Below are 26,630 nucleotides of genomic sequence, written 5' to 3'. Positions count from 1 at the left end.
TGAGAGATCTTGGAAATCATCTTAGGAATTCTCAACTGGGGGAGGGATCTTTAGGTATCACCGCAGGACAGCGGGGCTCAATTTTTTCTCCAATTTAAATGTAAAATTTCTTCTTCCAAAAGGTATAACAATCCCATAGGGAGAGGTACGTCCACCATCTGCTGGAGACTGAGAAATACTGAAGGGCCGAGGTCACTGCAGGTGTGTATCTAGGGTGATGTCAGCTTTGAAATCTGACTCCGTCTCCATCTGCTGGCAGGGGAGCATAACCCATTAGTCCTGAGTCCATTTGGCTACATGCTAGGAAAACTCCATTTCTTTCTAAATCATTCCTAACATTCTATTTACTTTTTTGACCGCCGCCGCACACTACGCTGAGGATTTCAGTTTATTGTCCAGAGTGACTCCAAGATCCCTTTCCTGAGTGGTGACTCTCAATGCAGAACCCAGCATTATGTGCTCATAGTTGGGATTATTTTTCCCCATGTGCATCACTTTGTATTTCTACACATTAAATTCCATTTGCCATTTAGATGCCCAGACCCTGAGACTTCCAAAGACCTTCACCAGTTCCTTACAATCTGCTTGGTTTTAACAACTTTCAATTTTGTCTCATCTGTAAATTTGACTACTTCACTTCCCTTTTCCAGATCATTTCTGAATGTGTTAAACAGCACTGACCCTTGGGGACTCCACTATTTATTTATTGAAAAATGTTTTATATACTGCCTTTGGTCCCAAGACCAATCAAAGTGGTGTACAAATCAGTAAAAGCTATGAGGGATATTTAGCAGTGCGGCCGTACCGCTGACTATCCCTGGCTCTCTTAAAGTTAGCACAAATGCTTTACCCCCTTGAGGAACTTGATTACATCCGGATGAGCGACAAGAATCAGACCATGATACTTGCCCTTGAACGTACCCAAAGCCGCCACCTGCACGCAAAGTGAGTTGTAAGCTAAACCCTTGGACAACTCCTGCTGCAGGAACTCTAAAATATGCGAAACATCCAGTGCCAGAGGATCCAGCCGACGGTGAAGACACCACCATTCAAAAACTTTCCAGACCCTAACATATGCCATGTATGTAGCCAGTCTTTGAGCTTGAAGAAGTGTGGAAATGACCTGCTCAGAGTAACCCTTCAAGCGCAGCCTCCGCCTCTTAAAAGCCAGGCCGCGAGACAGAAGTGATCCTCCCGATCCGAAAATATGGGCCCCTGATGCAGCAACCCTGGAAGATGAGCTAGCCTGAGGGGACCTTCTACCGCGAGCTGGACCAGATCTGCGAACCATGGTCACCGCGGCCACTGGTGCCACCAGTATCACACTCTCGGGATGCGATTTTATGCGCCTGAGGACCCGACCAATGAGAGGCCACGGGGGAAACACGTACAGAAGGATTTCTGTCATCCAAAGGCACACTAGAGCATCAAGGCCCACTGAACCAACTTCCTTACTTTGACTGAAAAATCTGTCTTTGAGTTGACTCGCGTCGCCATCAGATCCAACTGGGGAACACCCCAGCTGGTGCAGATATAATTCCACACCTTAGGGGACAACTCCCACTCCCCTGGATCCAGCTGCTGCCTGCTGAAGAAATCTGCCTGCACACTGTCTACCCTCGCTACATGTGATGCTGCTAGACCTTTGAGATTGCGCTCTGCCCAAGCAAACAACCTCAGAGTTTCCAGTTCCATGGCATGACTCTTCGTGCCACCCTACCAATTGATGTACGCCACTGCTGTCACATTGTCTGAGAACAGTCAAACCATCCGCCCCCTGACCAGGGGCAGGAAGACCTCGAGGCGATTGATGGACCAGGATTTTTCTCCTGGTAGCCAAAGACCTTGCACAGACTGGCCAAAGCACACTGCCCCCCAACCTGAGCGACTTGCGTCCGTGGAAACCTCCACCCAGTTGGAGGTTCCAGGTCCATCCCCTTCTCTAAACTGAGAGGAGATAGCCACCATGAGAGACTGGACCTGGATTCTCAAAGCAGAGGCAAGGGAACTTAAGAAGATAGTTCTCCTCCAACAAAGGACTCCACCTGGACAATAGTGCAAGCTGCAAAGGCCTCATGTGCGCAAACGCCAAGGGAACCAAGACCAACGTGGAAGCCATGGACCCCAGAACTTGCAGATAGTCCCACACTGTCAGCACTGCCAGCCGAAGGAGATTGCAACCTCACCACCCGGTCCGCTACCAGGAAGACTCTGCCCTTTTGAGTGTTGAAATGGGCTCCCAGATACACCAAGGATTGTGTCAGCTCCAAATGACCCACTAGAGACACCTCTCGCACTCGTCCTTTGACTTCACTCGAATGAGCCAATTGTCCAGGTACAGATGTACCAAAATTCCTTCCTTGCGAAGGGCTGCTGCCACCACTACCATCACTTTGGTAAACGTGCGTGGCGCCATCGCCAGACCAAAAGGAAGGGCCCAGAACTGAAAATGCTGGCCCAACACCATGAAACTTCTGATGTTCCATCCGAATGGGAATGTGCAGGTACGCCTCCGTGAGATCTAGGAAAGCCAAGAACTCTCCCTTGCACACCGCCGTTACTACGGTGCACAGCGTCTCCGGTTTACCTTCTGCAAATTGAAAATGGGGCAAAAGGAGCCCTCCTTTTTGGGAACCAGGAAATAAACTGAATGCCTTCCCTGTTCTTGCTCTGCCAATGGGAAGGGAACTATGGCCTTTAGGTCGAGCAACCTCTGCAGAGACCCCCACACTGCCTCCCATTTATTGCGGGAAACCACGTGTGACTCCACAAAGGCCTTTCTTACCAGGCTCGAAAAATCTAGAGCATAGCCCTCTCTTATTACTTCCAGCATCCACCAGTCCGAAATAATCCTTTCCCACTCCTCGTAAAAGCTGGACAATCTACCTCCAACAGCTTCTCTGCAGGAGTGGGGAACCCTGGCTTCCTTGCGCTGACTTTCCGCCTCCAGAGCCCTGACCTGTCCCATCTCTGGCCGACCTGTGGGCTCCACAATAGGACTGCCGGTGCCCACCGCCCTGCTTCGCAGCGGAACCAGAAGAGGACTTGCTGGACCGGAACTTGCGAGAATCCTGAAAACGGGCCTGAGCTGTAAACACCTTCTTACTGGGTCTCCAGTCTTCTGGCAACCTGTTCCCCTTTGACTCCCCCAACACCATCATCAACTGATCCAAGCCTCTATGAACAAAAGTTTCCCCTTGAAAGGGAGATTACAGAGCTGGATCTTGACCACAAATCCACCGACCAACTGCGCAGCCATAGAAGCCTACGGGCCACGACTGACAAAACCATGCTACAAGCCAATGTACGCACCAAGTCATACAGCGCATATGCCACATAGGCGATTCCAGCTTCCAGGCAGACCACCTGTAAGGAACTGCCATCTCCTGACGTTGCACACTCTGGAGCCTTCTGAACCCAACACAGACAGGCCCTCTGCATCAAGCTGGTACAGACGGCCGCTCGCAGACTCAACACTGAGACCTCAAACATCCGATGGGCTGCACTTCCAGCTTGCAGTCCTGCACATCCTTCACGGCAGCAGCCCTTGCCACTGGAATGGTCATCTTTTTGGTAACAGCAGATACTGCCAAGTCCACCTTCAGAACCTTCAGCAGGTCAACGGCTTCTTCCATCAAGGGATAAAGCTTAGCCATCGCTCTGCCCACCTTCAGACCCGCGTCTGGGAAGTCCCACTCCCAGTTCACCAACTTCTGGATCTTCTTCGGCAAAGGAAAGGCACTTGTGGGTTCTCTCAGCCCATCCAGGACCGGATTAACCCCTTCATTATCTGACTCCTCCTGAGTGACCTTCATGCCTAATTCCTCCAGAACCTGAGGAATCAGAGGCTGCAGCTCTTCTTGTATGAACAAGACGCACCACCCACTGTCATCCCCTTCAGGTACCGGAAACTCCTCTGGATCAGGGTCATTCTTGGAGCCATCCGCCGCATCGGGGGTCGGTGTCGCATCCAGGTCCATCCTGTGGTGATCAAAGTCCTCCTGCGACTCATCCGAATCCTCAACATCCCTGGGAGAGCCGTCAGTACCCGCTTGACGTAAACCCAGGTGCCATAGGATATCACCAGCCCCCTGTGAGGCCATTTTGGGCTTCTTACCCACGGGGCACTGCTGCTGCTCCGCAGCCCGTTTTCCTCCTGAGCCTCTCCTTGCTAGGTAGACTTTGTGTAAAAGAAGAACAAATTATAGGGAAAAATCCCCTGAATCATCTTCCCCCAAGCCTGAGGGACTGTCTATCAACTCCCCCTCCCCATTAGAGGCTCCCTGCCCCACCGGGGAAAGGAGAGGAGGGAAATCACCACCTCGCACCATGACCTCCTGGTCATCCTCCCCAGCAGTATCAGGAATGGGCCCGGCTGAACGGAGGCCTTGTTTCTCTCCACGGCCCCCTGCCGAGGAGCCCTCCCCTGCACTCTGAGCAGAGGGTTTGGGTGTCTACATGCGCTGCAGACGTGCCACAAGCGCGGCACATGGCCAACTTCTGTTTTGGCGCCATTACGACTCTCCATGCGGTGCACAACTTGCTAGGCAGTACACGAGGCGCCAGCAAAGCACGGCACACAAAACCCAGCCCTCGGGACCGCAGCCATGCGAAAACCGGCCCCCACCAACGTGCTCACCGGCTCGCAGTCTCACCAGCCTGCCAAAACCATGAGGGCAAAGGATGGTCGCAACGCGCCCCCCCCCCCCCCCCCCCGAGCCTGTGCTACTCGCTGCACTCAACCGGAGCCCCAGGCTGTCGGCGCACAACCAAAAACAACTCTTCCACCCCTCAGCACTGGCACACAGCTCTCGCCGTCAAGGCCCACCACTGACAATGCCAGACAGCTTTCCCTGCTGTCAATTCCTCTTTTTTTATTTTTTTTAACCAAAAAAAAACAACTAATACTTTCCTGACAGGATCAGTGGTGGCCAAGTGGGAAGCCTCAGAGGGTCAAGGGAGCCAGATCCTCTGGCTATCGGACCTTCTGGTACACTGCGGACGAAGCCCAGTTAGGGGAATCCAACACCCCCCCCCCCCCACCCCCCGGTCACCCAGCTCCACCTGAAGGATGGCCCACGAAGGTGCCTAACACCTCAGGGAGCTTCTGCCGTCCCCTACCGCCCTACACCTAACACTTTTTTTTTTGTTTTACTACCAACTAGACTGCAGGTTTGCACCTCTGCCATCTGCTGGAGTCAGAGAAATACTGAGGGACTGCAGGTGGCACTCTCAGTTATGCAGCAGTGCCTCAAAGTTTTGTTCTCGGACTCTATCTGCTGGTAGGGATGCAAAACCCACTGGTCTGGACTGAGCTGGGTATGTTCAGGAACCAGATAATCAATCCACAATAGGGCATCGCCTCTTATCTCATGACTTTTTAGTTTCCTGAGGATTCTCTCATGAGGAGTTTGTCAAAACACTTTCTGAAAATCCAAATACACTGTATCAACTGCTCCCCTTCAACCCCTTAAAAAAAAAATCACTGCTAGGCCCAGCTGAAAAAGTCCCTCTCGCACTCCCCACACAGCATTCCCACCCGAGTACAGACTGCTGCCTCTGCTGAGCGACAGCCCTATTTGCCACCAGCCCTTCCTCTCTTTTTTCTTTTGTCTGAGAAAACAGGAACAATAGATTTTAGAGTTACAGCTGCCAGCGGATGGAGTGGTGGGGAAAGAGAGAGAGAGGGAGGGAGTAGACAAGAACAGCCCCCAATCTCTAGAAGCCCTCTGGTTTTCCCAGTAAGACAGGAGCCCAGAGAGAGGGAACAGGAGCTATTACATTTGGTAAAGTCCCCAGTCTCTTCCCACCTTGTCTTTTTTTTTGTAAACCTAGCAACTGCTGCTCAACTAAGGGCGGGAGAGCTAGCCTTTCACCTCAGGAGCTCCAACTTCCCCCAGCCTAGCAGGCCTGAGCTCCAGCACAAGATCACCTAGCATCTGCTGAAGACAGAATACTGTACAATACACAATGAAGGAATTATCTTTTCTCTTGTATCTTATATCTAAACCCAACATATAGAGAAAATGTACACTTAATGTGTTTTTTAAATACCACCTTTATTGCAATATACTATTACAAACGCCACCTGTACATATTAAAACTATCTTGCACATTCATCACACCAGATAAAAAATCATAACTAAATTACATTCAGGCCTATCCAGTACCGAGCGGTAGGAAGAGCTGCGTTAGTGCCTACGGCACCCGCGGTTACCGCCCGCACAGTGCAGCTCACCTACCGCTCGATCCTGAAGCCTAATTATATGCAAATGTAAGCCACGTCCGAAAAGCCTTAGGCCCGCACAACCCAGGACACTGGATAGAGCGCCTATACAGGATCCTGGGTGCGCGGGCCTAAGGCTTCACGCCACGCTGGTATCTGTCATTTCAAATGGAAATGACAGATACCAGAAGTCGGGACTGCCAGTCCCCCCTCCCTTCCTCCCGAAGCAGGGCGCGAAAAGCAGCCTTGCTCCGGAAGGAGGGGAGAAGAGACAGCGGCGAAGCTTTCCCCCAGCCCGAACCCCCAACCGGACCGCTGTCAGTCTGTTCTCCCTCCTCACGGAGCAAGGCTGCTTTTCGCGCCCTGCTCCGGGAGAGGGGAGAAGAGATGACAGCGGCGAAACTGAGCGGCAAAGCCCGAACCCGACCCGGCGAAGCCCGAACCCGACCCGGACCCCCAACCCCGGACCCGACAAGCGACGAAACTGAGCGGCGAAACTAAAAAAAAAAAAAAGAAAAGCAATTTTTTTTTTTTTCAAAATTGACAATTTTGGTTTTTTTCCAAAAGCGACTTACTTTTGGGATCTGTCAAGATCCCAAAAGTAAGTCGCTTTTGGACGCAAGCAAAACTTACTTTTTACAGCCATCTGCAGGAACACGACCTGGCTCCGTAGCTCCTCCCGAAGACAAAGATGGCCGCCTGCACGGGAAAGCGTACAATTGGCCGCTGAAGACGTGACGTCACGATGTCACGTCTTGAGCGGCCAATTGCACGCTTTCCCCGTGCAGGCGGCCATCTTTGTCTTCGGGAGGAGCTACGGAGCCAGGTCGTGTTCCTGCAGATGGCTGTAAAAAGTAAGTTTTGCTTGCGTCCAAAAGCGACTTACTTTTGGGATCTTGACAGATCCCAAAAGTAAGTCGCTTTGGAAAAAAACCAAAATTGTCAATTTTGAAAAAAAAAAAAAATTGCTTTTCTTTTTTTTTTTTAGTTTCGCCGCTCAGTTTCGTCGCTTGTCGGGTCCGGGTTTCGCCGCTCAGTTTCGCCGCTGTAAAAAGTAAGTTTTTAAATTTTTTGCAGGTGTCCGGGCTGGGGGAAAGCTTCGCCGCTGTCAGTGTCCCCCCTCCTCCCGGAGCAGGGCAGCTTTTCCGCCCTGCTCCGGGAGGAGGGGGGACACTGAAAAGTCGCTTTGCCGTTGCAGTCTCCGTGGCAGCCCCAGTCCGGACATCGGAGGGGGGCTGCAACGTTTTTTTCACTTTTTTTTTTTTGGCTTCGGGAGCAGGGGAGAGGACTGGGGCTGCCACGGAGACCGGCACCCATGATCGCGGCGGGGGCAGGTGAGCGGGGTCTGGGGGAAAGCTTGCCACCTACCCTTACCCATGCCTCTACCGCCTGGGTCAGGGTAGGCGGTAAGTTTGCAGGTTAAACGCGCGACAAAACGGCAGGGAAAGGTAGCGTTAGTCACAGCGCGGGTTACGGGATGCTAGGGGAATAGCTAATTGGCTCGTTTGCATGCAATATCGAGCTAATTCGCTCGTTTGCATGCAATATACATGCCGCGGGCGGAAGGGGTTACCCGGGGAATTTAGGACGCGGTAGAAGTAGGTTAAAGGGGATTCGGGATCGCAGGAAGGGCTAACGCGGCCCGAACGTGAGTTAGAAGCGGCTTAGGAGCAGGGTAAACACGGCCGCACTTTACAAGATAGGCCTGAATGCAATCTCTAAAAGACCACAACAATCCTGAATTTTAATGAATTTTTAAACATTTAAATTAATATATTAATTTATATAATCCATTATTTATATATGATGTCTTCTCATCCGTTTATTCAATTTATACAAACTTGATGTTACGACTGTCGCTGCCCAACGCCTCCACTCCGCCCACCTTACGTTTTTTGCGACTCTCTCATTTCTTGCAGGTCGCTATCAGGAACTGGTACTCGCTCCTCGAGGGCCCATGTTCCCTGACTCGCTGCCTGAACCTCTCTCTTCTGCTTGGAAGAAACCGCTGCCTACATCATCAGTGAGATACCAACTTTATTTCCTCAGAGCTGTTCCCAGGAACCAGGTACTGGCTCCTCGAGGGCCTGCCTCTATTCCAGCTTCTGTGTCACCTTCCGGGAGAAACCGCTGTGTGAGTAACTTTACCAATGAGGCTCCATACCAGAACCCTGTGTATGCTCCACTGTATTCACTATCTCAGTTTCTCTCCACTACAGCACAGCCATAGAGGGAATCGCTGTTCCAGCGTCCTGAGGAACCCTAGCCCAGCCGGGCTTCATCTCTACTCACTACTGCCACCTCTGGTGGCTTCTCAACTCTGTCTAATAAAAGATAATTCTGTGTTGTGTGTCCCAAAGCTGAGCCTGACCTGTGGCCCCTCACGGGACTTCCCCCCGTGGGTGTGGTCAGCTGCCACAGTGTCCAAGAGTCCACCCAAAACCTTACAAACAATAACATTTGATCATTGATTCCTCTCCCTCAACCGGAATAATGCATTAATATTTGGCGAGATGTTCTCAAACATGATTTGAACTTTATTATCATCATCTGTATTTCCTGATTCTGACAAAGAATTCTCTGTTTCGCCCGATCAATGACATGATGACGAGGATGTGATGCTGAGACGCTTGTGGACGTCACTTCCGGGTATTGTGAAATAATTTGGAAATTAGACATGATTAAAGATGGAAGAAGTGTCACACTTGTTTGAGTAGTGGTGGCGTGAAGCTAAGTAAAATAATAAGGGATTATACAAACTCCCACAAAGGAGGCAGCTGAGGAATCATGTTTGAAAAAGTTGCTTTAGCAATACGATATTTCCCTGAGGAAGCCCGCAATTGATCTGGCGAAACAGAGAATTCTTTGTTGGAATCAGGAAAATACAGATAATAATCAAGTTCAAATCATGTTTGAGAACATCTCGGCAAATATTAATAAGCACATAAGAACATGCCATACTGGGTCAGACCAAGGGTCCATCAAGTCCAGCATCCTGTTTTCAACAATGGCCAATCCAGGCCATAAGAACCTGGCAAGTACCCAAAAACTAAGTCTATTCCATGTTACTGTTCCTAGTAATAGCAGTGGCTATTTTCTAAGTCAACTTAATTAATAGCATTATTCCGGTTGAGGGAAAGGAATCAATGATCAAGTTTGTATACATTGAATAAACAGATGAGAAGACATCATATATAAATAATGGATTATATAAATTAATATACTGTTAATTTAAATGTTTAAAAATTCATTAAAATTCAGGATTGTTGTGGTCTTTTAGAGATTGTATTGTGCATTGTAACTTAGTTATGATGATTTTTTTATCTGGTGTGAGTGTGGGGGTGTGATGAACGTGCAAGATAGTTTTAATATGTATAGGTAGGGTTTGTAATAGTATATTGCAATAAAGGTGGTATTTGAAGACAGAATACTGGTAGGCTGGTGTCAGCACGGAGGTATAATAAGAAGGTGACATTAGTGACCTGATGATCTCTGTCTCCATCTGCTGTTTGGCATGCATAACTCACTGGTCTGGCCTGTTCTGACTGGATGAAGAGGAATTTTGTGTTTTAATACCTTCTACCATTTTACCCCGCACTGTTAGGCCCACCGGTCTTTAGTTTCCCACATCAACCCTGGAGCCCTTTTTAAAAACTGGCTTTACGTTGTCCACCCTCCTGTCTTCACCTATTGTGGCTGTTTTTAGTATTAGGTACACATTACTGTTAACAGGTTTGCAATTACATGTTTAGAGTTCTTTCAGAATTCGGGTAAATACCTTCCTGTCCTGATGATTTGTTACTCTGTCAATTTGCTCTATTACCATCTTCCCATTTTCTCATTGAATTGCTTCAGTTCCTCCAAATTATTGCCAAAGAACATTTCCAGTGTGGGTATCTCCCCAACGTCTTCCTTGGGGAAGACCAAAGCAAAGAATTAATTTAGCTATTTTGCTATGGTCTTGTCATCCCTAAGCAACCCTTTAACCCTCTTCTCGGGCATCTAGCAGTTTAGCTGACTCCCTCACAGGTTTCTTGCTTTGAATGTACTTGAATAATTTTCTATTTTTATTTTTTGCCTCCGTGGCATGCTTCTTTTAAAATTCTTTCTTGGCCAAACTTGTATGCTCTTTCCTGTTTTCCTTATTTAGATCTGCTTTCCATTTTCTGAAAGAGGCTCTAACTGCTTCTTTCTCCTTATTACACCATGCTGAAATCGTTTGCTCTTCTTTTGACCTTTTTCAATATGTAGAATACATTTTATCTGAGCTTCCAATATGGAATTTTAAACCAATGTCTACACCTCATGAAAACTTAACCTCTGTAACCACTCCTTTTAGGGTTTTTTTCTAACTAATGTCTTTATTTTATTTTAGTCTCTTTTTAAACTGAAATGCTTCTGCAGTAGTTTTACTCAACACTAGAACCGCCGGCAAAGATTTACAATGTAAAGTGCCACTTGCACGAAAATACTATGAACCACTGTGTTTCACTGTGTGAAAGAAAACAAATGATTTTGGTATGCAGATTAATGTTCTGTAATAAGTAAAGACAATTCTGCATTTTGTCTATTTATTTCAAAGTTTTGGTGGCACAGACTGTGACAACAGTGGTTTCTTTACTGTTAGTATCATATGACTTACAATAAAGGAATTCATTGTAGGATTTTGGTTTGTTGACAGTAAATGTTTTTAAAGTGAACATAAAATTAGATACAATAACCAACAAAATCTTTAAAAACAAAAGTTAAAACATTGACTGTACATCCACAGTAAAATCTAATCTAAAAATGTACTACAAACTGCCAACCATGGCTTACACCCTCTAACTGCTGCTTGCACGAAAATATGCAACTATATTTTAGGGTCTATAATTTAAAGAAAAGAATTACTTACAATACAAATTAAAATATCTTTCTTTCACATTTTAACAGCTGTTTTTACAGATATTTTAATGACATTTTTCTCATCCAAGTACATTTCATATGAAAAACAGAGATAAGCACCAAATTGCTCTACTTACATAGAAATATGATGGCCGAAAAAGACCATATGGTCCATCTAGTCTGCCTAGTCATCTAATTTATCTAGCCCTTACAATTCCCATCACACCCTCAGAATTCCCCTGCATTTATCCCAGGCTTTCTTAAATTCAAATACCGTTTTTGTCTCCACCACCTCCACTTGGATGCCATTCCATATATCCACTACCCTCTCTGTAAAGAAATATTTCCTAAGATTACTCCTGAATCTACCCAGTTTTCAACCTCATCTCATGACCACTTATTCTAGAGCCTCTTTTCCATTGAAAGAGGCTAACCTCCTGTAAAGAAGTGGAATCTATTCTCAGAAAACTCAAACCAGCTTCCCACCCTTCAGACACCATTCCCACAAAATCCCTCCTCTCCATCCCGAACACTATATCCAAACCCATCGCAGACATCATAAACTCCTCCCTCTCTTCAGGCTCTGTCCCAGATGCTCTTAAACAAGCTATTGTCAAGCCCCTCCTAAAAAAACCAACACTAGACCCTAAAGACCCCGCTAACTTCCGCCCTATCTCTAACCTGCCCTTCCTATCCAAAATTATGGAAAAGATTGTAAACATCCAACTTACAGAATATTTAGAAAGCAACAACATTCTGCATCCAGCCCAATACGGCTTCCGTAAATACCTCAATACAGAAACCCTCCTGCTCTCCCTCACGGACCACTTACTCATAGGCATGGACCGAGGCAACTGTTACCTCCTTGCCCTACTCGACATCTCAGCTGCCTTTGATACCATCAACCATAACCTCCTCATCAACCGGCTATCCGAAATAGGCATCTCAGGCCTAGCCCTACTATGGTTTAAATCCTACTTATCTAACAGAAAGTTCTCCGTCAAGATAGGAAACGCCAACTCCACACTCTATCCCTTGTCTCAAGGTGTCCCACAAGGCTCCTCCCTCTCCTCCACCCTTTTCAACATTTATCTCACACCTCTATGTCAGCTCCTCACAGACCTCGGCCTCAAATTCTACCTCTATGCAGATGACGTTCAAATCGTCATTCCCATTCACAACTCTCTCTCAGATGCCCTTGCCTTCTGGAACACATGTCTTGCCAACATCAATGACTTCCTCACCAACATCCACCTCGCTCTAAACTCCTCCAAAACAGAGCTGCTCCTTATCTCTCCTCACCTCCCTCCCAAACCACCGATCTCCAACGATCCAGCTTTCAACGTCATAACACCCCAACCCACAGTAAGAGACCTTGGGGTTATCATAGATCAACAACTCAATCTCAAAAAACAGATCAACTCCATCCTCAAAGAAGGTTTCTTCAAGCTTCACATCCTGAAGAAACTCAGACCCCTCCTCCACTATCATGACTTCCGCACCGTCATCCAAGCCACCCTTTCCTCAAAGCTGGACTACTGTAATGCCCTCTTCCTTGGCCTACCCTCCTCCACCACCAAGCCCTTACAAATGCTCCAGAATGCCATCGCCAGGGTCATCACCAACTCAAGGAAAGCTGATCACATTACCCCAATACTCAAAGAACTCCACTGGCTCCCCATCGCATCCCGAATTCTCTTCAAAATTCTAACCATAGTGCACAAGTCCATCCACTCGCACAATTCCAATTGGTTGGATGAACCCTTTCGTCCTATACGCACTGAACGACCCACTCGCACTGTCAACAAAGGCACCCTCTCCATTCCCCCTTTGAAAAAAGCCCACCTCTCCTCTACTAGGGACCGTGCACTATCCATTGCAGGCCCTAAACAATGGAACGCCCTCCCTACCACTCTCAGGCTAGAGCCATGTTACGCCAAGTTCAGAAAAAAACTTAAAACATGGCTCTTCCGACAAGCCTACCCTGATTAAGTACACCGACTTCTGCAAGTATCTTGCCTACGCCTTGTATATTCCTGTAAATAGTCCGTTGCAGTTTTTATTTATTGCCTTAATTCCTCCACCTCCTGCTCTTTGTATACTCCTCCTTGTTCGCCCTCCCTGTTCATTGTAATTTCTGCCTTTAAAGTTACATTGTAAACCGGTATGATGTATGCATACTAATACCGGTATATAAAAGTTTTTAAATAAATAAATAAATAAATACATGGAAGCCTTTGAGAAACGTGTCTCTATCTTATCTCCCCTTTCCTCCAGGGTATACAGGTTTAGATCTTTGAGTCTATCCTCATATACTTTAGAACGAAGGCCACTGATCATTTTAATAGCCATCTTCTGGACTGATTCCAACTGATTTACATCATGTTGAAGGTGCGATCTCCAAAATTGTACACAGTATTCCAAATGAGGACTCACCAGTGACCTATACAGGGGCAATATCACCTCCTTTTTTAGCTGTCCATTCCTCTCTCTATGCAGCCAAGCATCTTTCTGGTTTTTGCCATCACTTTATCCACATGTTTGGCCACCTTAAGATCATCAGATACAATTACCCCTAGATCCTGCTCTCTCTTTGTTTTTAGAAGAATTTCACCTCTAATACTGTACCTCTCCCTTGGGTTTTTGAAGCCCAAATGCATTACTCTGTATTTTTAGCATTAAATCTTAGCTGCCAGTCTCTAGACCATTCCTCGAACTTCACTAGATTGCTCCTCATGTTTTCCACACCTTCCTGGCTATGGAAGGTTTTGGTATCATCAGCAAAAAGACACATCTTTCCTGATAATCCTTTTGCTATGTTGTTCACGAAAATGTTGAAAAGAACCTGTAGGACTGATCCCTGAGGCACACCATTAGTAATGGTGTGCCCTGAGGGAAACACACCATTACTAATGGTAATGGTGTGTTTCCCTTCCGAAGAGAAAATTTAATTTACCACTACCCTTTGTCATCTCCCACTTAGCCAGTTTCTAACCCAGTTGGTCACTCTAGGATCCATACCAAGGGAAGTTAATTTATTTAATAACTGTCCTGTGAGGAACAGTGTCAAAGGCCTTACTGAAATCCAAGTACACTACATCTAGCACTCTCCCTTGATCCAACTCTCTGGTCACCCAGTTAAATTGATCAGATTAGTCTGACAAGATTTACCTCTGGTAAAACCCTACTGCCTTGGATCTTGCAATCCATTGGATTCCAGAAACTGCACTATCCTCTGTTTTAACAGCGATTCCATTAGTTTGCTCATCATGGAGGTCAGACTAACCAGCCTTAATTCCCAGCCTCTTCCTAACTTTCACTTTTATGAACAGGAACCACATCTGTCCCTCTCCAGTCCTCCAGAACTACTCCCGATTCTAAAGAAGCATTGAAAAGGTCAGCCAGCGCAGCTGCCAGGACTTCTCCAAGTTTTCTCAATATCCCCAGATGAATCTCATCCAGCTTTATTTTTTTAGTTTAATTTATTTAATGCTTGATAAATTGCAAACCTTACAGTAGTAAATCAATGCAATGTACAATAAAATAAAATTATCGTGATATAATAAGGGAGCATAATATAATAAAATGAACATCACAAAACAAAAAATTATAAAACAAAATATATAAAGTTTTAAGTTTAGTTAGCACCTCATGAACACACTGTTCTGAAAACTGATTGAGTTTTACCTCACTTCTAATCTTATTTGTGTTTATGTAGTCCTACTCCAGGCCCTTCTACATTGAACACCGAACAGAAATATTTGTGAAGCAATTTTGCTTTTTCCCCTAACCTCTAAATATTCCTCCTCTTCACCTTTGAGTCTCACAATGCCACTTTTACACTTCCTTCTATCATTATATCTAAAAAAAAGTCATCCCCCGTTTTACCGCATTTGCTATTTTTTCTTCTATTTGAAGTTTGCATTCCTGACTTTCCCAGCTTCTTTTAATTTTTCCAAATATTGTTGCCTGTCTTCCTTTTTCTGTGATCTCTTGTAGTTTATAAAAGCTTACCTTTTCAGCTACTTCTTTACAAAACCATAGCAGCCTCTTTTTCCTATTTTCTTTATTTACTTTCCTAACAAAAAGGTTAGTTTCCTTTATATCTCCTTTTATTTTCCGCCGATAAGCAGGCTGAATAAGCCATGCTATTTGGGTGATGTCACAGACTGCGCTCTCCCACGCTCATTCTCTTCTCTAAGTTAAAGTTTTGATTTGCTGCGCCTGTGCGACACTTCCCGCTCGAAGCGCATCACCAATCTCTTCAGTTTGTTTTTCTCTGTGCTCAAGCACGAACATATTAGGGCTTCTCTGCGCATCTCTTCAGTTTTTTCACTTCTTTTCCCTGTCATCGTGCTAGCAATCCCCAAACAGCACTTTTCAGTGCTACTATGTCAACTAAAAAACCCAGCTTTAAATATTGTCAGTGCGGTCACACAATTATTGTTATATTTGACCGAGTCCGAATCATGACCAGACAACCTGTAGAGACTGCCGCCGCATGTCTCCCAGGATGAGAAGATAGAGAGCGGCGAAGATAACCAGTCTTTGGGACCAGGAAAGGTGCCTCGTCTGCTTTGGGTAGCTATGCACCCTCACCGAGGTGCTACGTACATTCGTCCTCAGAGCCAAAATCCACTCCCCATGATGTGGCCAGGAGGGCCTCTTCGGAAGAACCAAAGGGTAAAAAACACCCAGCTTGATCAGGGCCTGAGGTTGCTGCGGCACCTAAGAAGCCCAAATCTGGTCCGAGGGATCTGCCCGCAAAACATTCCAAAGCAGATGCATCGGCGCAGTCGGAAGATTGAGTAGTGGCTTCCATGCAAAATGCATTGCAGGCATCCACAAAGGCGTCTGAGAAGAAGTGCGCCGTTATGGCCACGAAGTATTAATGCCGGCCTTGAGGCACAATGCATTGGCGTGAACCTTGACGCACAAGTCGACGGGTGAAGCCTCAGCGCAGGCTGCGTCATGTCTTACCATGCACTGTGCATAGACACAGATGCATCGTCAAACACGGTGCAGTTTTGACACAAGCGAAGCTACCATAGACACATGCATTGCTGAAAATGAAAGACATGGTTAGGAGAACCGAATCCAGGCCTGTCCAAAGTCCATATCAACATAAGCAGAGATCTCCATCCCGGTCTGTGGACCCTTTCCAGGAAATACTATCACAAACCCCTTGGGTCTCGCCACCCAATCCTGTTTTGATTAGTTCTCGATCAGACTCATCACAGGAGAACTGTTCGGTGTATTCTGACTTATCTTCCCGCTTGCACCTGCGGCATTTCATACTGCAAGAGGAGCTCTCACCCAGCGTTAGACCTCCTGACCAGGAACAGGGATCCTAGGAGCTTCAACTGTCCTCAGAGATTTTATCTGCAAAGGTACAGCCTCAGGAAAGTCGTTCCCATTCCCCTCAGGAGGGGCGGCACCATTCAAAACCTGCTACATATCCACAGTCCATGGACCAGATCTCTTCCATCATAAAAAACCTATTTTCATCATTACATCCCCAGTTTTCTCCTCTACATCTCCCAGGTCCAGGGGGAGATGCAGATCCATTTTTAGCGTTGCCTGTAGTGAGCCATGAGAGACATTTCCTGTTTGGTATTGATTGACTGCTGCTGCGTGTTTCTGTCCTGCATTTTCTGGCTATTTCAGTACTTAAGATTGAGATTTAAGTGCTATGAATGATGCACATGCAGTGAAGTTGATTTGCTGGTTGCAGGCCACTTTGGCATCTCATGCTATAGCCCCTGAATCAGCTCTATTGAGCGAAACTCGGCCTGAGTCGGGCTTTTCTGATGCTTAGTGCTGAATAAAGAATTAAGAATCCTTGGTGTTTACCGGTTCTTTTTTCTTGGTTGCTACTGCAATATTGGACCGGCTCCCGGTTTGTTTCTTTGATCCATCACATACTCCTCCCTCTCCTGGAAAGCAACCATCACCAGCTCTGGAGGAGCAGCCTGATATAGGACAATATTCCCCACTAGCCAATCATCACGACTCTCCACCAGACCATCCCCCGGACAGCTCAACGGGGATTCCATCCAACCCGCCGGAAGCGCCTCTAGACCACTCCTCTCCTCCTGTGGATCTCACTTATTCAAGATTCGTAGAGAAGCTTGGCAACGTACTAGGAATGGAAGTCCATAAAATTCCTGGCCCTAAAGAGGAGGTATTTGGCATACTAAAATTTCTGGATGCACTGGTTGAACAAACGGCTCTGCCATCACATAAGCTGCTGGATTCACAATTGTCTAAGATGTGGGAGTCCCCTCACTCAATTCTTCCTGTTTTCAAGCAACTGGATTTAAAATTCAGATTACAAAAGTCTGCCACGTACGATGTCGTTCAACTCCCTCATACATCAGTGGTAGTTGAGTCGGCGATGAAACAGGCATAGAAGTCTAGACTCCATGCGTCTACTCCTCCTTTGAAAGATTATAGAATTCTGGATGAATATGCCAAGAAAACTTTCCAGAGTGCCATGTTGACTTTACAAATACAGCAGCACCAATTTTATATGGTGCAGTATCTTTACAAAACATTACAACTACTAAAGCTGTTTCTGTGTACCGAATCAGGCCAGCAAATTACTCCTCAGCCATTCTATGACATGCAGAAGGGTCTACGCTATTTGCTCAGGGCAGTGTATGAGTCCTTTAAAACATCTTCCTGGACTTCGGCAACTGCTATAGCTGCTCGGCGGACAGTCTGGCCCTGTTCTAGCTCTATCAGGGAGGAAGTGCATGACAAGCTAGCCGATCTTCCCTACTTGGGTAATAACCTATTTGGTGAGAAACTTAAGGATACAGTAGCCCAGTTAAAAGAACAGAGCGTGGCAGTTCAATCTCTGTCAGCAGTTTCAGATTCCCAGGTGACAGTGAGACGTTCTATCAGCAGTATAGGAAACCATACAAATATTTTCCACCTTACAGACCTCAGTTCCAGTCGTTTCAGCAGCTGCATTCACAAATTCAGCTGGCTCCACCTAGGTGACGTCAAAGGGACAGGAAACAAAATCCCTCCCAATCTTCTCTTCAAAAAACCCCCATCTTTTTGAGAGACTCCCAGCCACAGCCTCACCTTCACTGCATCACTTCAGATCAATGGGTTCTTCGAATTGTCTGCGAGGGTTATCATCTGAATTTCCTCTCCCAACCTCCTCTACCATGTCATACAGCCCAATTGAGTGATGCTTCTCAGTCGCCTCTTCTGGAACAGGACATCTTTGCCCTACTCCAACAATGGGCCATTCAATTGGTGCCCAAGCACCAGATCAACACGGGATACTACTCCCAATACTTCCTTATTCCCAAGCGCTCAGGGAGGTCTTCAGCCTATTCTGGATCTACACTCCCTAAACAAATACCTTCAGAAAGAGAAATTCAAGATGACATCCCTCAAGCTAGTACTCCTATTCATCCAAGAGAACGAATGGATGTGTTCGTTGGACCTCAAAGATGCCTGCACCCACATTCCAATACACCCCTACTATTGGCAGTTCCTGTGATTCCAAGTGAATTCCAGACACTACCAATACAAGGTTCTACCCTTTGGTCTATCCTCGGCTCCCTGAGTGTTTACCAAATGTCTGGCTGTGGCTCATCTCAGGTGTCAGGGGATCCATCTGTTTATGTGGACGATTAGCTGATAGTTTCCCCCAACCAAATATCCTTACGTCGGCATCTAGAATTTACAATCACTTGTCTGATGTCTCTAGGCTTCCTTGTAAACTAGGAAAAGTCAGTACTTAAACCGACTCAGATACTGCAGTTCATAGGGGCCAGAATAGACTTGATCCAATCTCAAGCCTTCCTACTTCAGGAGAGGATCGAGCAAATTCATTATTTATGTACAGAATTACTCCTCAGATCAAGAGTCACTGCCCACCAAGTATTGGTACTATTGGGTCACATGGCGGCAGCCATCCATGTAGTATCTCACACTTGCCTACACATGTGGCACTTCCAATAGAGTTTGAAGTCACAATGGACCCAGTATCTTCAACCAATGTCCACCATGGTAACCTTAAACTCCATGCGGATGGACATAAGTTGGTGGTTGGATCTAGAAGTACTATCCGTGGGAGCATCTCTTCAAGACCCAGCCCACACCCTAGTCCTCACCACTTGACGTCCTGGATGTTGAACGCGAGATCTTACAAGGCTGAACTCTTTCAACAGATATTCAGAGAATTATCATAGCAGCGAGAAAACCATCGACCAGATATAACTATTCCTTCAAATGGAAGAGATATGCTGAGTGGTGTCTGGTTCAGGACATTAGCCCCTTCTTTTCGGAACCCAAAGATATCTTCAATTACTTGCTGCATCTTTCCAAGACATCAGTCAGAGTCCACCTAAGTGCTATAGCCACTTATCACGAGAGAGAAAAAGATTCTTCAGTGGCTTCTCACCCGTCCTTAGTTTCTTGCTTCATGAGAGGACTCTAATCTTCATTCTCCAATCCGCAAACCTCCAGTGCCCTGGGATTTGAATGTAGTCTTATCAGCTCTAATGAAATCTCCTTTCGAACCTCTATCTGTACATTTAAAATATCTCACCTGGAAAGTGGTCTCACTCGTAGCAATCACTTCAGCCCAAAAAGTAAGTGAGCTACAGAACTTAGTTCACTTCTCTCCCTACTTGCAGTTTTATCATGACAAAGTAGTACTCAGGACTCATCCCAAATTCATCCCTAAAGTGGTTTCAGCCTTCCACATCAATCAGGACATTTCACTACCCATCTTCTTTCCCAAATCACACAAGAATAAAAGGGAAACTCTACTCCATTCCTTGGATTGTAAACAAACTTTAGCTTACTATAAACAAAGAACTCAGCCTCATCGGAAATCCTTGCAATTATTTGTCTCTTTCAACCCTAACTCGCTAGGAGTAGCAGTCATTAAAAAAAGAACAATATCCAACTGGATCACAAATTGCATTCAATTGTCACAATTCAGCACATATGCCCTTGTCAATTATAGTTTCTGCTCATCAGGTGTGAGCCACAGCATCCTCCATTGCACATCTAAGTAATGTACCTATAGAGGAGATCTGTAAAGCTGCTACTTGGTCATCAATCCACACCTTCACCGCACATTACTATCTAGACCAACTAACAGCTTCAGATAGCTGTTTGGGACAAGCAGTATTATCTAGTGTGCTGAACCAGAACACCATGTCCATGGAGGAGTAAAGTTTAAAAAAAAGATCTAGTCCTGATAATATATAGCAAGGACAATGAGGTCATCACCTCTGTTCCATACGATATATATATTTTTTGTCCCTTATGCTTGGGACTCCCACATAGCATGGCTAATTCAGCCTGCTTATCGATCGAAAAGGCAAGTTTGCTTACCATAAACAGTGTTTTCCATAGATAGCAGGATGAATTAGCCATACATATCCTCCCTCTTCCCTGGGCATGTTTCTCTAGCTGCCTTCTAGCTTTATTACTAACTGAAGAGAACGGTCACGCGCTTTGCGCAGGAAGTGCCACACAAGCGCAGCAAATCAAAACTTTAACTTAGAGAAGAAAAGGTCTGTGAGAGCGCGCCATCAGTGATGTCACCCAAATAGCTATCTACAGAAAACACAGTTTATGGTAAGCAAACTCGTCTGTTTTGCCCACTGCTCTTCTGCTTCCCCTAGACTTTTCCCATCCAGCTAATAACTTCTTGAGGTGCTCCATTTTAATAAAATTAGTTTTCCTGGCGTCTAGAACCTTACCTTTGAATGAATCTTTACCTCTTGTGCTCTAATACTGAACCACATCTACATCAGAGATACTTTCCCCGTTGGTAAGCACGGTGCTTCCATAGGTAAACTAGGTGGTCGCCTAGGGTGCCAAAACCATGCCAGCTCAAGGCACAGAAGGGCACTGTGTAGATCTAATATTGCTAAAAGAAAAAAAAAATTTTGTGCTGGAGCCACTACCACTGCTAGGAGGGGAGTGCTGTGCTGGAGCTGCCACCAATAGGTAAGTTGGAGAGAGCATGCATGACCGAAGGTTCACCTAGGGTGCCAAATAGTCTTGATCGCCCTGATCACCTCCCTCCCCCCCCCACTCTCGTGTGGGTTCTGTTCCTAGTTGCAAGAACAAGTCTCCTTGCAGAGAATTCAGGATCTCCTTGCTTTTAGAAGACACCGCAGCTGGGATGTCCGAATCAACAGTCAGCAGACTGAAATCCCCTAACAATAGCACCTTCCTTTGCACAGACATTTTGTGAATATTCTCCATTAAATCTCTTATCCAGCTCCTCTTTCTGTGATGGATGTCTGTATATTACACCAATATAAACAGATGTTCCATTCCCTCTTTCCAAATTAACCCACAGTGTAGTGTCTCCTCCTTACCTCATAAGCCCAGCAATACTGTTTGAATATTGTTTGTTATATATAATGCCACGCCTCCTCCCTTCCCTCCTACCCGGTCCTTCCTGTTGCCCTGTCTATCTATATCCCAGTCATGATTTTCTGTGTACCAATGCCTGCCTCTACCTCTGGAACTTTATATCCCATACTATGAGCATTAGTGTACACAGCTTTCCAGATACTGCCCATTTTCCCATTTCTATACAAGTATTTAGTGTTTTACTTACCTTAAGGTTTTGTTCATTTGCACAATCTGCACAAATGAAAGATTTCTTTCCAATACATTTTTTGCACACCGCCTTTTTGCAAATGCTACATTGATTTGGACTTCTTGCTTTATTGCAGGCTTTCTTGACTTGGCAACTACGGAGGCTACTGGCTGCGGCAGACAAGTCTGTAAAGTCTTCAGCACTCGCCATGGCCCTGTTTCTGCTTGTAATATTCTCCTCAGCGAGCTCTTTCCCCAATTTCAAAATAAAGTCTCTTCTAGATACCTTTACATTGGTCACAGTCTTGTACAAAATCCAGGCATTGATCGCTGCTAGATCCAGCATGTTGTAAAATGTATGAACAGGCCACCTTCGAGATGCCGCTTTTACGGAATATTTCCGAGCCATCTGGTCAATCACGTCAACGCCTGACTTTGTTTCATTGTAAAATGTCACAGTATTGGGCTTTCTTTTGGTATCTGGTCCCAGCTGTACATCAGGGTGCATGGTGCTCAACAAGATCACATTTTTGTTGGCTTTTCTTTGGTACACGGTCATAGTAGTGTCACCTTTTTTCAAAACTTGTGTCGTGTACAGAGCCTCGCGAGAGTTCTTCACCTCAATAGGCACTTCTCTTCTTGCACGATTCACTATGCCAACTAGGCTGGTATGCATTTTCTTCAGCTTTTCTGCAAGACTCAGTGAAGTAAAGAAATTATCGCAGGTAACAATTCGTCCTTTGTTTGCCAGTGGCTCTATGAGTTTCATAACAACATAATCAGCTAGATGTTGATCATCTGCTTTCTGGTCATCTTTTCCAAGGTAAGGAAAAGCATTCAGAAGATATTTAGAGTCATTGTCCACAGCAAACCAGAATTTCTGGCCGTACTTATCTGGCTTAGAGGCCATGAACTGCAAAAATCGACACCTGGTTTTCGTTGGGAAGAGCTGTTCATCTATTGTGACATGTGGGCCAGCTGTGTAGCACATTTGTATGTTTCTAGTAAACCTGTTCCAAACCTCTGAAAATAGAGCAAACTTATCAACTCCCAGTCTTGCTGATCTAGTGGACTTCTCACTGAACCTTAGATACTTCATGATTTCGTTGAAGCGGTTCCTTGACATGGCATTCTTGCAAAATGGAATGCCCCATTCATCTGACCAGAGGGTCTCTAATTTAAGATCTTTTGCCCTAGTGGCACCACGGACATACAAAATAGCAATGAATGCCCGGAGCTCGGAACTTGACACAGACCAGTCATCCTTTTCCCCTTGCCTGTGAGCTTCAATTTCAGTGCAGATTTTTATCTTTCCTAGGATAAAATCATCAATGATGAGGAACCAAGAGCTAGCCACGCTGCCATCAGAAATACTGCACGTGGCACGGGGAGTTGGCCCTGGTTCCTCTCCCAGCACATTCTGCTGGGCCTGTTGTCCTGCCGCTGCATTGCTGGAGCCAACTACTTCCCACTCTGTCCCATCGGGAGAGACTAGCTTCTCACCGGGCGTCATAGATGACAGTGCAACTGCAGTGCCTCGGCGGCAGGAAGCAGGAACGTGAAGAGGGGCACTGGGCAGCTGAGCGGGTGGAGCAGGCTGATCAATGGGATCTTCGTTGCTTTCCTCAGAAGGGTAATCCTCATTCGATTCGAGCTGTCGACCACAACCTTCATAAGACTGATGTGGAGACCTGCTGTGTGTCTTTCTCCTTGGCAATGTTTCTGCAAAATGTGGAACAATATTTAGATTGGTTTTTATTACTTATTGATGTAAATCAGGGGTACTCAAACTGGTCCTCCGGCCCCCCTTCCCTAGGCAGTCGGGGTTTCAAGATATCCCTAATGAATATGCATGAGAAATATTTGCATACATAGGTGGTAGTGCATGCAAATTAATCTCATGCATACTCATTAGCGATATACTGAAAATCTGACTGGCTGGTGGATGGGGCAAAGGATCAGTTTGAGCACCCTTGATGTAAACATAGCACCCATGAGCTGCATGGAAGGAATGGGGTGGAGAGAGAACATGTGGTGGGGTCTAATTATCTGAATTATCCTCAGGGAAGCTGTGGGGAGAGTCCAGGCAGGAGGTTCAATCTGAAGACAAACTGGTGCAGCGCCTTGGACCTGGATGGGCAAGTTAAAGTGAGTACCAGAGCACTGCAGGGAGGCAGCTGCTGCCCCTCTCCCAGGGTAAAAGGGCTGGAGTGCTCTCCCAAGCACCCAGGAGGAAAAGTGGGATTTCTCTACTGAGAGCTACTTTCTATCAGGCCGATACAGTACAGCCCGCATTTGGCCGCGCGTTTGACACGCTAGCTTTACCCCTTATACAGTAAGGGGTAATAGTGCGTCGAAAACGCGCAGCCAACCCCCCTGAACCTAATAGCGCCCGCAACATGCAAATGCACGTTGATGGCCCTATTAGGTATTCCCGCGCGATACAGAAAGTAAAATGTGCAGCCAAGCCGCACATTTTACTTTCAGAAATTAACGCCTACCCAAAGGTAGGCGTTAATTTCTGCCAGCGCCGGGGAAGTGCACAGAAAAGCAGAAAAAACTGCTTTTCTGTGCACCCTCCGACTTAATATCATAGCGATATTAAGTCGGAGGCCTCAAAATTAAAAAAAAAAAAAAAAAGTAAATCGGCCGGCAGCCTGTGGGTCAGAAGACAGACGCTCAATTATGCCGGCGTCTGTTTTCCGAACCCGTGGCTGTCAGCGGGTTTGAGAACCGACCCCGGTAAAATTGAGCGTCAGCTGTCAAACTCGCCGACAGCCGCCGCTCCTTTTTCTGCGGGCCCTCGCCTTGGAGCGTTGGCTCTCCTGTGAATTTTACTGGAAGTGAACCAGTACCTTTGTTCTGCTAATCTTCCTGATGGACTGTTCTAGTTTTACCTCAGTAAAGTATTTTGGAGCACACATAAGGAGTGGACACTACGTTATTTATGTGAATGGCGTCCTCAGCCTGGCTTTGTCCCGCAGGGTATCCTGCCCACCCCTCCCCACCTTGGGAGAGCTGTCTGCCATGCTTCCCAGGGCTTGGAAGGGGATCAAGTTGGAAAATGGGTTACATAAATAAGAATTTTAAAACAAAAATGCCACGTACCCCTTTGCTCCTGGCTTCTTGGGAGCGTTTCTGCATTTGCAGTTGCATTATCAACACAACTGTCCGAGTCCGAGGAGCTTGCTGGTCCATAGCATTCATCATTTGATTCGGTGCTTTCATCGCATTCTGACACATCTTTGGACAGGTTCTGCAGGTCTTTTACTATTTCCTCTGCTGTGAATCCACTTCTACAAGCCATGCTGTCCTGTCTCTGCAGTATATGTGTATAGATTATATTATATATATATATATATTTCATATCTTGGAGAGCTGGTAGCTTGCAAGAGACCTGCTTCTAAATTAAATCTCAGCAGAAAGTTAGATACACCCAGAAATTCTTTTGTGCAAGGGAACAATGAGGAGAGATAAAGGAAACAAACAAAAAAAACAAAACCCGAAGAGGGAAGTGGCTGAGCAACACATTGACAATCAGAAAAAGCAGCAGGTGATATCACAAGCTGACACCGGGTGAAGGGGAAGGAGACAGGAGGTAGCAACTCAGGTGACATCTAACCCCAGGAGAGTACCGGATGTTGCATAACCTCTGCCTCCCCTCCCCCCCCATTGCAGCAGCAACCAGAAATCTTATAGAAACATGCAATATACCATTTTAAATCAGCATTCAAAAACGGAATTAAACATATAAATAATAGTTGGGGTGCCCACCATCAGCTTGCAAAACGGCTTTAAAACGAGCATGTTGCTGGAATTTTCAATAATGTTTGGGCTTTCGTGAGATGACTTTAGCGGTCGACCATCACCAAATTCCGTAAAACACTCGTCAGCGGTCTTGCCCCATGTCCTCTGAACCAAACTTTCGCTTCGACCTAATTTTTTGGCAATTGACTTTTTCATATTAAAAGTTTGCTCCAGCGTCACGTGCCTCACGACATGCAAGACACTTAATACTGTCAAACTAATGGAGAAACTGGTTAATTCACAACTCTCTGACTATCTAGATAATCAGAGGGTTCTCTACCCGGCCCAGTATGGATTCCGGAAATCCTTAAGCACAGAATCACTCCTTATCTCACTCACAGACAATATCCTCTTGGGCTTAGACAAAGGTCAAACATTCCTATTGGCTCTTCTGGATATTTCAGCGGCATTTGACACTGTAAATCATTCCACTCTCATAAGCCGCCTTTCAGATATTGGCATCTCGGGTACAGTCCTTAACTGGTTCAAGTCTTTCTTGAGCAACAGAAATTACCAGGTCAAAATAAACAACAAAGAATCTCAACCCTTCAGCTCTTCATATGGCGTACCCCAAGGATCATCCCTCTCCCCCACTCTCTTTAATATATATCTGTTACCTCTCTGCCAGCTCCTCGCTAATCTGAAACTAACACACTTCATTTACGCCGATGACGTTCAAATTTTGATCCCCATAACTGAATCCATCCCCAATACCCTCAAATTCTGGAACAGCTGCCTACACTCCATTAACCAGCTCTTCTCCAGTCTCAACTTAGTCTTAAACGCCAATAAAACTGAACTCCTCATCTCCCCCAATGATCATAACCCCCTCCTCAACAACCTCACCACAGCCTCAACCTCAGCATTCACAACCCACGTGAGAGATCTTGGCACTATACTAGACCACCGACTGAACTTCAAGAAATTCATTAACACCACCACAAGGGAATGCTTCTATAAATTACAAGTCTTGAAAAGGATAAAACCTCTACTGCACTTTCACAATTTCCGCACAGTTTTACAAGCCACCCTATTCTCAAAAATAGACTACTGCAACTCACTTCTCCTTGGCCTCCCTTCAACTTCAACCAAACCCCTGCAGATGCTTCAGAACGCA

At 45.9% G+C, this 26,630-nt stretch overlaps 1 protein-coding gene across 6 annotated transcripts in view; it reads right to left on the bottom strand.

Moving 5' to 3' along the window:
* Window positions 1–26,630, bottom strand: part of LOC115080763 — a 168,623-nt gene that overhangs the window by 87,442 nt on the left and 54,551 nt on the right. For all 6 annotated transcript variants that reach the window (XM_029585152.1, XM_029585155.1, XM_029585157.1 and 3 more), the window contains 2 exons: window positions 24,815–25,025; window positions 21,726–23,428 (listed from right to left, as the gene is read on the bottom strand). In XM_029585152.1, coding sequence (XP_029441012.1) covers window positions 21,726–23,428; window positions 24,815–25,025 — 1,914 coding nt within the window. The remainder of the gene's footprint in view (window positions 1–21,725; window positions 23,429–24,814; window positions 25,026–26,630) is intronic.

This window comes from Rhinatrema bivittatum, chromosome 19 (assembly GCF_901001135.1).
Source record: "Rhinatrema bivittatum chromosome 19, aRhiBiv1.1, whole genome shotgun sequence".
NCBI classification, from domain to species: domain Eukaryota; kingdom Metazoa; phylum Chordata; class Amphibia; order Gymnophiona; family Rhinatrematidae; genus Rhinatrema; species Rhinatrema bivittatum.
The sequence above is the reverse complement of the archived record's forward strand: the minus strand, read 5'-3'. Positions and strand labels throughout refer to the sequence as shown.